Below are 13,264 nucleotides of genomic sequence, written 5' to 3'. Positions count from 1 at the left end.
AGACTGGTTTCAACTGTTCCTATGAGAGAATCATCAAATTTATTATGACGAATATCTCTTAGACAAATTAAGACAGCAGCATCTATACCTATGTCTATCAATGGTTTAATTGCTACCTGAACACATCCTATGTGAAGGTACTTGTACTTTCTTTTATGGTCATTGAGGGAGGATTTGGACAGGAGATGAAATTCTTCCCCTATACCTTTCCCTAAAGGGATATTATTTTCAACAGTCTTGATAATATAATCAGAACTGTTTTTCTTGGGTTGGTCTTCAGGAACATATAATGTATCCTGAGGAATGACTGGGATGGTCCAGTCATCCATACTTTGATTGATCTCTTCAAAACGAACTTCTTCGTCGAAGAGGTTGTGTTTGGGTGTGATTTCAGGAGAATGATTCTCCTGGTCATTAAAAAGATTAGTTTTAGTTGGAGAGGAGGAGGAGGAACTGGAGCCAGAACGAAAGGAAATGCGAGAGAAAGAGCGTAAAAGTCTAGACATTATATAAAAACATCTGGCTCATCACCCTCATTTGGTTCCGTAACAATACATCTGTTAATTATTTATAACTTATTCAACTGGATCTGGTTATTTGTGGACTTTTTTTTTTTTTTTTTTAATTTATACTTACAAAATTCTGAAAATTCTTTTACTATAGCCACCAGCTTCTTATGTTCTTTGTTTCTTTTGAATACAGCATCGTCAAATTAGCCTTACTGCCCTTTCAACCATACGGGACTTACTGCTACAGCCCTATTCAAAAGAACGAAGAACTGTTGTACTTCCAGTAAAGGATTTTCTAAAAACAAAGAACTGTACAAAAGCAATATTTCAGCACCATTAGTTCGTGGCGTTGTTACAGACAGGGACAATCATTACTGATCTCACCCGAAGGGCCTGTCAGCTGTCCAGCCGATAAACCATGGTTACAGAAATTTCATAAAGGAATTTAAAGTCCAGATCCAGAAGAACATAGTTACAGACAATTAACAGTTATATTCCTACTTCCCCATCAGGCTCTGATACCAGATAACCCGAAGTGGATCAAGGAAACAAAAATATGTAGATTAAAAGACTGAAAGGAAAGTAGGCAGTAGCAGGACTACTAAATGATATGCAGAAATTAAAAGTGCAGTATGTAAAACAGTTAACTCATAAAGAAACTAGAACGGTGGTATAACCAACACAGATCTAGTGAAGGGAGAAGAGAAGAAACTAGAACGGTGGTATAACCAACAATTAGAAATAATATTAATTATCCCTGGCAAGAAGATGTTATTAGTACCTCCTCTGCTAATGTTATAACCTGGCAAATCAAAGACGGACAAATAGTCCAAAGTGATTTACCGCCCACATCTCAATACCAATTGCCTAATTTGAAAGACAAAGGCGGTAACCCTGTTACTGCTACTCCTTTTAAGTCTAAAAATCCTGATGAGTCTATCACTCCTCATGACATCCAAGGCCTCATGGAACAGGCCAATTATACCAATAAATACCTTCAGGTTTTAGGTGAGAAAATCTCTGTTAATCCTGTCAAACCGAAAATTGAAGAAACTACTTCTTCATCCTCCCAACCACAATTAGAAAAACCTCTATTTAAACCTTTTAAGATCAGCGCCAAAGCTAAGCAGAAAATCTTAGAACTTAGGCAAAAAGAGAAAACCAAAATAAATGAGGAAAACCAAAACGAGTTGCTTAGTAAAATTACTAGCCTCCTCACTACCATTCCTGACACTCCTCAGCCCTCTGAAGAATCTAGTGCTAAACCCAGGACTAGGTCTCTTGCCAAAACTATCAATGCCATCTCTAAGACTGATTCAGAACATTGTTCTGAAACAGACTTTGTCTTAGCCATTAATCCAATCAATAATTGGAAAAATTCTTCCAAGCTTTATTATAATAGAGCTACTGCTCCTGATCTTATTTTAGAAGAAAAACAAGATTTTATTCAAAGTTTTAATTCTAATGATATTTATATTTGGAATATCGATGGATTATCTGAATATAATATCATTGCCAAACTTCAAAATATGTCGGTTGTCGCTATGGGCTATTTTACTAACCAAAATATGCCTGAAGACACCATTGTCTATATTCTCGTTGCCGGTTTTACTGGCCAACTCAAAGGTTGGTGGGATAATTATCTCACTGAAGCTGACAGAGATAACATTCTCTCTGCAGTTAAAATTAATGATAAAGGGAAAACCATTGTCAGTGACAATGAGCATCTCCCTGATGCTGTGTATACGTTATTATACACAATATCCCAACATTTCCTAGGTGATCCTTCTCTTTGGAGAGAGAGATCTGGTGAGTTACTTTCAAAACTCAAATGTGATTCCTTAGAACATTTCAAGTGGTATAAAGATACCTTTATGTCTAGGGTCCTTACTAGGGAAGATTACAACCAAGCCTATTGGAAAGAAAAATATCTTGATGGTCTTCCTAAAGCATTCGGAGATCTTATTAGAAGTAAACTCCGAAGTCGTTCTCCCACTGGAGAAATCAATTATGATAATTATGATTATGGTCAGCTTACTGCTATCATTATCCATAGCGGTATTAAAGCCTGCCAGAAAGATAAACTCCAAAAACAACTTGCTAAAGAAAAAGCTTTGAGCAAGAAAGAATTAGGTTCATTCTGCGAACAGTTTGGTCTTCCATCCTGCTCTCCCAAAAGGAAGAAACATGCCCCTAAGAAAGAGGCTGTAGAACCTTACAAAAAGCCCTATAAGCGCAGGTACAATAGAAAACCCAGTCCTAAGAAACAAGGGGATAATGTCATCCCCACCAATATTCCCAAAAAACCCAGAACAGGCGTAACATGTTACAATTGTGGTAAACCTGGCCATATTAGTAAGTATTGCAGGCTAAAGAAAAAGATTAGTAGCCTCAATCTAGAGCCTTCTTTAGAGGACCAAATCAACAATCTCCTGGCTAATACCTCTGATGAAGATTCTAATAAAGAATCTGAAGAAGAGGTCAACCAAATTCAAAATGATGACCAAGCTTCTTCTTCTGACAGTGATGAAACTCCAGAAATCAATGTTTTGACAAAAGAACAAGATCTTCTTTTTGAAGCTATAAGCTCTATTTCGGATTTTCAAGAAAGAAAAGAATTTTTAAACAAATTCAAAGAGGTTTTAGAAGATAAACCTAAACCTAAAGAATATTTTACTTCAAACAAATTTGATATTACAGATATTTTCAAAAGATTAGAAAAGAATTCTAATATTAAACCAACCACTATTCATGATCTCCAGATTGAGATAAATAATCTCAAGAAAGAGATCAGAGAAATCAAAGATCAACAACAAATTCATCAAGTTATTCTTTCTCAGTTAGATGGTGATTCTGACATTGAGAAAGTAGAACTTCCTGAGGATAATGATTCTGTAAAGGTTGATTCTGATAATCCAGAAGAAACTTTTATGTGTTTGATCAACAAGGTCAAAATACAAAAATTTTACATTAATATCAGAATCGTTATCGATGATTTTGTTCTTGACACTTTGGCCCTTTTTGATACAGGTGTTGATTCAAATTGTATTTTAGAAGGATTAATTCCTACAAAATATTTTGAAAAAACCTCTGAAAAACTCAGCACTGCTTGTGGTTCAAAACTGAAAATTAATTATAAGCTTTCTAAAGCTGTAATTGAAAATCAAGAACTTAAGATTGAAACAAACTTTCTTCTTGTTAAAAATTTAAAAAATGAAGTTATTTTGGGAACACATTTCATAAAGGCTCTTTTCCCTTTGCAAATATCGAAAGATGGTATATCCACTCGACATTTAGGGAAACAAATAACCTTCAAATTTTCTAATAAGCCCTTTACAAAAAATATTAATTTTATTCAAAACAAAGTTAATCAGATTAACTTTTTAAAAGAAGAAGTTTCTTTTGCTAATATTGAAAAACAATTAGGTAATTCTTCACTTCAGAAGAAAATCCAGTTTCTTTTAAACAAAATCCAAACTTCTATATGTTCTGACCTACCCAGCGCTTTCTGGAATAGGAAAAAACATATTGTCAGTCTCCCTTATGAATCAGGATTCAAAGATACCCAGATTCCCACTAAAGCCAGACCAATTCAGATGAATGAAGAACTCCTTCATTATTGTCAGAAAGAGATTACAGATCTCTTAGACAAAAATCTTATTAGGAAAAGCAAGAGTCCTTGGTCTTGCTCTGCTTTTTATGTTAATAAACCTGCTGAGATTGAGAGAGGTACTCCCAGACTTGTCATCAATTACAAACCCCTCAATCAAGCCCTTCAATGGATTAGGCATCCTATCCCCAATAAAAAAGATCTTCTTAACAGACTTAATTCTGCTAAGATCTTTTCAAAATTCGATATGAAATCTGGATTTTGGCAAATCCAAATTTGCGAAAATGATAGGTACAAAACTGCCTTTACTGTTCCCTTTGGGCATTACGAATGGAATGTTATGCCCTTTGGTCTAAAAAATGCTCCTTCTGAATTTCAAAAAATCATGAATGACATTTTCAATCCTTATTCAAAATTTGTCATTGTCTACATTGACGATGTTTTAATTTTTTCCCAATCCATTGATCAACATTTTAAACATATAAATGTTTTTATCAATGTTATTAAACAAAACGGTCTTGCCGTTTCAAAATAAAAAATTAGTCTCTTTCAAACCAATATCAGATTCCTTGGACATAATATCCACCAAGGTACCATTATCCCTATCAGTAGGTCCATTGAATTTGCTGATAAATTTCCTGACAGGATTCTTGATAAAACCCAATTACAGAGATTTTTGGGATGTCTCAATTATGTAGGGGATTTCATCCCCCACCTAAATAACATCATCAAGCCTTTACATGATAGGCTTAGGAAGAATCCTCCCCCTTGGACTGATGTCCACACTAATGTTGTTAAAGAAATCAAAAACAAAGTCAGGAAGATAAATTGCCTATATCTTCCCATCCCCCAAGCCTTCAAAATCGTTGAAACTGATGCCTCAGACATAGGTTATGGAGGTATTCTTAAACAAAAAATCGAGTCTCATGAGCATATCATTGCATACACTTCAAAACATTGGAATTCTGCACAACAGAATTATTCTACTGTTAAAAAGGAAGTTTTGGCAATTGTTTTATGCGTTTCAAAATTCCAATCTGATTTATTAAACCAAAAATTTTTAATTAGGGTAGACTGCAAGTCTGCCAAAGAAATTTTACAAAAAGATGTTAAAAATCTTGCCTCAAAACAAATTTTTGCGAGATGGCAAGCAATTTTAAGTGTTTTTGATTTTGACATAGAATATCTCAAAGGCACTTCAAACTCCCTTCCTGATTATCTTACCCGTGAATATTTACAGGATAAGTAAGATGCCTAGAAAGGCAGTTACCCCTTCTAGGGGAGGAACCACCAGAGGCGGCAAAGTCAGATTAGCTCTGACTCTAAACAAACCAAGACCACAATCTGCTTCAGCAGATTCAAAAACCTCTTCTTCTGGGTCATCCACCCCCATTGAGTCATCGACTCAAAAGGCAATCCAAATTGTTGAGTCATCAACTCAGCAATCTGGAACTCCAAAAGAATCCTCCAAAAAGACTGATTTTGTTGTCAAAACCACCAAACAAACCAAAGCAGACTATGCTCTCCCAATTAGTACGCTTTTAGCTGTCCAACAAGGAAGCTTGAGTACCCTACCAAATAAATCTTGGGCAGACATTGCCTCTGAAGAAGATATGGAATTAGATTTAGCTAGCCTAAACACTATACTCCAGTCCTTCAACCAAACCCAAAAAACAATAACCAATAAAACAGAAGGGACCCTTGACCTTCAAAAGGGAAAACAAAAAACTTCAAATCCAAGCCATTATGTAGCCAAAGGAAAATTCTCCTCAGTCATACAAATGGAACCTGAATTTTGGGACAAAAACCCATACAAGGCAATTACTAAAGTTTTCCCACCAGGATTTCATTTCAGACCATATCAGGCTAATAAAACCAGGCAGTTTTATGAGTTTATCTTAGTGGATTCAGATTCTGTTTCCATTAAACACTACAAAGACCACAAAGATCCGTCAGTTACAACCCATTCGACAATCCAAATCCTGAAAGTCTTAACTCCAAAGGCTTTTGGAAAAAATTTAAATTCTTATAAAAAGTTTTCCCAACCATTTGATCCAGTAGGATATAATTATTGGGATTACATTGACGCATGGACAAGAACTTTCTGGTTCCAAAATAAACTTAACCGACATTCTTGGTTAATATATTTTAAAAAGAATCAGAATTATGACTTTCCAAATTGGTTCCTCCAATGGTGGGATTATTTTGGGCCAATTGAAGAAATCCTTCCCACACCTGTCAAAGAAGGATACAAAATTTACAAAGGCAGGTATCTGCGAGAATCAAGAATTCCAGCAGATCTTAAATACTTCTCTGACTTTGCCCTAGCATGGGTATTCTCATGGCAATACAGATATGGCAAGACAGAAAATGAAGACACTCTCCCTCTGTTGCACAGGTATTCCTTTGTAAAATGGTGGAACCAATTCAATGCGGAACATGCCGGACCAGATGGAGTTGCTGAATATTTTGGGAAAAATCCCAAACTATTAAATCTAGCAGACCCAGCAACATTTCAATTCCTTAATCAAAAATCCAAAATTGCAGCATTCTTATCAGGGTGCGATACCAAAGAAAAAATGAAGAAAAATCTTCAAGATGTTCTCCTGCTATTGCGACACATGGAACACCGGATGTAGGATTCAAGAGATTCGGAGGCAACACAATCCGGTATGCAGCAGGACCTATTCTACTCAGCACTTCGAACGGCCTACTAAACTTAGGAGATAGCTTCCGGGATTTCAAGGCTCTCCCAACTTCAGTTGCAGGTGAGACCTTCAGAAACACATGGTCCCCCACCTGGAATTCCAACGGCTTTCTCCTCTTGTCATGATAACTCTTTTGGCGATCTTGGGCGGCTTTCATCTTCTCTCTGATCATTTTGATATGCTCTTCTGCCTTTGGATCATATCCGGCACACACAGAGTCGCATGTTCGGTTTCATACCAACACAACGGGGTTCTGCATCTCCGCCTATACAAGGCCTCAAACGGTGCCATTCCAATGCTAGCATGGTAATTGTTGTTGTACGTGAATTCCACCAGCGGAAGGCACTCTTCCCAAGTCCCCTGCTGCTCGAGCACACAAGTCCTCTAGAGATTGGATGGTCCACTCTGTCTGGCCGTCAGTTTGTGGGTGATAAGTCGAGCTCAGTCTCAACTTAGTCCCCAACGCCCGTTGCAAGCTCTCCCAAAACCTTGAGGTAAACCTTGGATATCTATCTGACACCACATTAGTCGGCACTCCATGTAGCCTGACTATCTCCTGCACATACAACTCCGCAAGTCGCTCCAATTTATGCTTCATGTTGATCGGGAGAAAGTGTGCAACTTTAGTCAACCGATCCACTATCACCTAGATCACATCATGATTGTTCCTGGTCTTAGGCAACCCAGAAACAAAGTCTATGGTGATACTATCCCATTTCCACACAGGGATCTCCAACGGTTGCAACAACCCAGGTAGACGTTGATGCTCTACCTTTGCCTTCAGGCAAGTTAGGCATTTAGCCACATATTCGGCCACATTTCTTTTCATTCCATTCCACCAAAAGCTCTTTCAGAAGTTCTGATACATTTTAGTTGCACTGGGGTGAAAGCTCATCCTGCTTTTATGTGCTTCCTCAAGCACCATCCGTCTCAGCTCATCCACTTGAGGAATACACACTCGGTTCTGGAACTTAACCACCCCATTCTCATCACGGTGGAACTCCAAGTCCTTTCCCTTATCCTTCTGTCTCATCATGTCCTGCAGGAAGACATCTATTTGCTGAGCATCTCGGACGTACACTAAAAAGTCGTTATGAATCGTCGTCGCTCCGAGGTATAAACTCCCCGGTCTTACTTCCATGGCTAAGTTCATTTCTCGAAATTCCTCAATTAACTCCATTTCTTTCACCATTATTGCTGCCACGTGCAATGATTTCCTACTCAACGCATCAGCTACCACATTTTCCTTGCCAGAGTGGTAAGACAATGTGAAGTCATAGTCCTTGAGAAATTCCATCCACCTCCTCTATCGCATATTCAGCCCCCTTTGGTCAAACAAGTATTTCAAGCTTTTGTGGTCATTGAATACCTCAAACCTCGCCCCATATAGGTAATGCCTCTATACCTTAAGGGCAAAAACTACCGCGACTAACTCCAGATCATGTGTCAGATAGTTTACTTCACGCGGGCGCAACTGTCTCGAGACATAGGCGACCACTCGCCCGTCTTGCATCAAAACACAACCAAGTCCTTGCTCGGATGCATCACAATACACATCAAATTTCCGCTTCGGGTCGGGTAGAGCCAACACTAGGGCCAAGGTCAGCCTTATCTTCAGCTGTAAGAAACTAGCTTCACACCCCTTGGTCCACTTGAACTCCTTTCCTTTACCGATCAGCTTCGTTAAAAGCAACGCTATCTTAGAAAATTCCTAAATGAATTTTCTATAATAGCCTGCCAATCCGAGGAAACTGCGCACTTCTGTCACATTCGTCGGCCTCGGCCACTCAGCCACTGCTTCCACTTTTGCAGGGTCTACCATGATTCCTTCCTTCGACACCACATGCTGTAGAAACTAGATTTTTGACAACCAGAATTCACGCTTAAAAAACTTTGCATATAGTTGCCTCTCTCTCAGAATTTGCAAAACAATCCTCAAGTGCTCGGCGTGCTCTTCTTGAGTCTTTGAATAAATTAGGATGTCGTCAATGAACACCACTACAAACTTATCCAAAAACTCATGGAAGATCCTGTTCATGTAGTCCATGAACACTGCAGGCGCATTGGTCACCCCAAACGGCATCACCAAATACTCATAGTGACCATACTGCGTCTTGAACACCGTCTTAGGGACATTTGCATCCTTTACTTGGATTTGATGGTATCTCGATCTCAAATCAATCTTCAAAAACACTGCTACTCCCCTTAATTTTTGTATCAAATCATCGATCCTCGGGAGTAGATACTTGTTCTTGACTGTTACCTTGTTCAACTGCCGATAATCTACACACATCCTCATGCTTCCATCTTTCTTCTTAACCAAGAGCACTGGTGCTCCCCACGGTGACACACTCGATCTCACAAACTGTTTCTGCAATAGATCTTTTACTTGCTTCTTGACCTCTGCCAATTCCATCGGTGACATCCTATAAGGCGCCACTAAAATTGGGCTTGCTCTCGAAATAAGGTTGATAGAAAACTCTATCTCCCTCTCAGGCGGTAGCTCAAAAACATCTTCGGGAAAAACCTCCAAGAAATCCCTCACCACTGAAATATACTCCGGCTCCACCACACCTTCTGCTTCTATTGAGAATAGAACCATGAAAACCTTGGCGTTTACCATGTTCTCCCACGCTCCCTGGCTCATAAGCCTTGGAACCTCTGTCGTTGTCGCACCGAAGATCAAAGTCTTCTCCCTACAGTCCAACAACACATGGTTGACAGCAAGCCAATTCATTCCCAGAATTGCATCCAGTTGATAAAGAGGTAAACAAATTAAGTCCACCTCGAACTCTCTACCATGTACCATTATCGAACACCCCAGGCATACCCATGACGTCACAACCGGCTTACCCGTAGGGGTAGTCACCACAACGTTACACGACAATTCAGTCACATACAAGCCCAAACTCTTTATACAGTCCATAGACATAAAAGAGTGCGTAGAACTCGAATCAAACAGCACATCAAGCAATCAACCCTTAATAATGCATTTACCTCGGATCAGCTTTTTTTACTGTGAAGCCTCTGCCCCACTCATCACAAAGACTCGACTAGGAATGCTCGGCTTCTGCCCCGTACTTGGCCCCGTACTTCCTCTTGATTCCGGCCTCTAAGCCGCACTTGCACTACCGCTCCTCTTAGCGGCCCAGCACTCATTGGCAATGTGCCCCGACTTCCCACAATTGTTGCAAGTTATCCTCGGCTGTGGGTAGTCCTTCACCATGTGTGGCCTTCCACACCTGAAGCATTTAAGCGGTCCTTTGAAGGAACTCGATCCTGAACCACTCCCACTACTCTTTTCTGGAGATGAACTCCCTTGAGACTGAGAGCTATTTGATCCCGAGTACGGTCCCCTTGAGCTCCCCTAGTATCCACCGTCTTCCCTCTTGAGTTAGCTTCAAAAATTCTGCTCTTGCTCACCAAAGTGGGCAAATCTATCAGCTGAAACACACTGACCGCAACTCGAATGTCTGGCCTCAGTCCATGCTCAAACTGAGCACACAGATCCTTCTCTCCATCACCATGTTGATAATGAGGCCAGTATTTTATCAACTCTTGGAATTTAGCCGCATACTCTCCCACAGTCACACTTCCCTGCTTCAGCTTAAGGAACTCCCTAGCTTTCTGCTTCCTTAGGTCTCGGGGAAAGTAGTTCCCCAAGAAGATGGTCTTGAATGCTTTCCACTGGATATAGCCATCTTCCTGTGGCAGGGTCCGACCGGCAAACCTCCACCAGTCCTCAGCCTCCCCACACAGCAAATAAGTAGCATAGGTAACGTTGTTCTCCTCACGACACCCCATTGCATTGAAGATCTTCTCCACATTGGCCACCCATCTTTTGGCTCTCTCGGGATTGAATCCACCCTCAAACCTTGGAGGATCATGCCTAGTGAAGGCAGACAACCCTCGATACTCAGTCGGCTCTACGCCTTGATTATGCATCATGACTTCCAGAATCTGTGTCATGCGTTCCATGAGGTCATTAGTGCCTCTAGCTCCTCTACCTCTACCAGACATATTCAATCTAGCTACAACAAGTCAGCAATCACATTCCAGCACATTAGATCAATTTATACATTATAATTCAGGCAAACAAAACAATCAACACTTATCTTGGACGCTTCAGCTCGATACCCCAGTCCAATTTGGATGAACTGCTCTGATACCAAAATTGTAACACCTTAAATTTAATTTTCAATAAATAAGGGATTTCATAAATTTCTGAAATAATAAAACTTCCATTTTTAATCAAAGTTTCATCAAACGTTTAAAATAAAGAAAGGGGTTACAAAATTCATCAAACAGTTGCTACAGAACTTATTCAAATACAACAGTTTTCAAAATAATATCCTAAGTCCTATAGCAGTTCCATCCACCCCTTTTACTGAGTCTGGTGCTGATCATCTTGATTACCTGAAAAATGAATGTAAGGGTGAGTACTCTACACTACAAAAAAAAAAAAAACACACACACAGTCAGCATAGAGTCTCACCTCCAGCACATTTCCAATACAGTAAGCAAATACAACCATAGACAGCATTATCACAAAACTTATGTCAATTTAACACCGATGCACTCACGACATCAGCAGCACTTCACATCCATAAATACAATTCATAAACCCGTGCATACGTACGCCAGCCACACTCACTGTGGTATTGTGATCACAGATTTACACTATGAATAGTCGTCGGTTACCCCCGCCTCACGGATACCACGTGGGCAGCCACGGGTCGCTTAGCAAAGATAGTGGTTAGAGGTCTAGTCAGGAAGAGAGTGTGTGGCCCGTGGTGCACTCGTTCCACAGTCGGTGTCACTACCACTCTTTTTCTCCAAGGTATTTCTACCGTCCTTATCTTCCACACCCCTAATGTATCGCTGAACCATTCACAGCACATTACAACGGCGCTAACACGCCCATTCACACGTATTCCATTCACGTATACAATGATCATACTTACACACAACACACAGCCCACATTGCATTCAAATACACGGCACTAGGCCCACATTCATTTAACATCTCACGACATGTAGCCAATACTCATTTATATTACACGACCCTCGAGCCCACATTTGTTCACAATATCATTAATTCACCAATCAATGGCATTCCATCACACACAATCACTCCCACGGGGCCTAACTATTCTAGCACACATCGCATTACACCCCAATTTCCATTCAACATAAAATTTCTACTCCTTATCTCAGCCACATTGCATTAATCAACAAAACACACAAGATATATAACACATTGAGATAGGGTAGAGTCCCCCCTTACCTTGGATTGAAGACCCACACTCGGATTCGAACACGGATGTGCTCCCTACACAAATTTTGGCCTAAAACACATGGAAGAATTCCATAAGAATCCAAGGAAACCCAAAAACAGAGAAAAGGAGATGAGAAACGAAACCCTAACCATTAAAACTCACCTCCAAGCATTCTCCACGCGGATTCAGCCCTCAATCAAGCTCACAAACGGCTTTGGAGGCAATTTAATCGGTGAAAAAGTATTTGGGAACGAGAGGATCAAAAGGGATTTCGAAGGGAGAGGGAGAAATAACCCTCCACAAACCTTAACCCCCTTTAAATCCTTTTCTGGTCGCGACACTTTTGCTACAGCGAGATATTCTCGCTGCAATGAAAATCTCAGACGAAACTGCACCGTAGTTTCTGCAAAATCTCGCTACAGCGAAACTGCACCCAGAAATGCATCCCAAACTGTCGCTCTGTCGCTACAGCGAGACGTCTCTCACCACAGCGAAAAGGCGACAGTTTCAGTCTTTCCTCCCAGGGCCCTCTCGCTACAACGAGAATTCTCTCACTGTAGCGGGAATAGCCCAGAATTACTCCCTGCACTTAGGCACTTAGCCCATTTCATCCTTATTCAGTCATGCATACACACATTCATATACTTAATACACATAAATATCATTATCAAGTAAATCAACATACATATATTTATGCATTTAGATTTATATAAATAACAAAAATTAATATTACAAAATTCGGGGCTTTACATTATGTTTTTTAAATCTTAGTGGAATACTTTCCATTCTTTTATTTTTAAGTTAGTATAAGAGGTGTTTCAAAAGCCTCATCTTATTAAAATAGTTAACCAAATAGTTATTTCTTTAATTTCTAAGATTGAGTATCTTGAATTTGTCCATCAATATAGACTTATTTCTTTTTTTAATGTAAGCTATAAAATTGTTCCTAAAATTTTGGCAGATAAATTAAAAGGATTCCTATATTATTTAATTTATGATAATCAAATGAGTTTTAGTCTAACTAAGCAAGAGATTGATAATGTATTATAGATGAGGTAGTTCACTCTTTTAAAAACCTTAAGAGACAAGCAAAATTTATGATTTAAAAACTTGACTTGAAAATAGTCTATGATAAGTTGAACTAGAACTTTGTTAAAG

General features: G+C 39.4%; 1 protein-coding gene across 1 annotated transcript; it reads right to left on the bottom strand.

Moving 5' to 3' along the window:
• Positions 1-10,046: 10,046 nt before the first annotated feature.
• Positions 10,047-10,847, bottom strand: LOC113862386. The gene has a single exon (XM_027495474.1). It carries the CDS (start codon positions 10,845-10,847, stop codon positions 10,047-10,049), a length of 801 nt encoding a protein of 266 aa, XP_027351275.1.
• Between the last annotated feature and the right edge of the window lie 2,417 nt (positions 10,848-13,264).

Source organism: Abrus precatorius, unplaced genomic scaffold (genome assembly GCF_003935025.1).
Source record: "Abrus precatorius isolate BTA unplaced genomic scaffold, Abrus_2018 Scaffold3, whole genome shotgun sequence".
Lineage (NCBI taxonomy): Eukaryota > Viridiplantae > Streptophyta > Magnoliopsida > Fabales > Fabaceae > Abrus > Abrus precatorius.
The sequence above is the reverse complement of the archived record's forward strand: the minus strand, read 5'-3'. Positions and strand labels throughout refer to the sequence as shown.

Bases quoted from the DNA above. Each gene is read 5' to 3' on its own strand.
- LOC113862386 (XM_027495474.1), bottom strand. From the start codon at position 10,847: ATGTCTGGTAGAGGTAGAGGAGCTAGAGGCACTAATGACCTCATGGAA.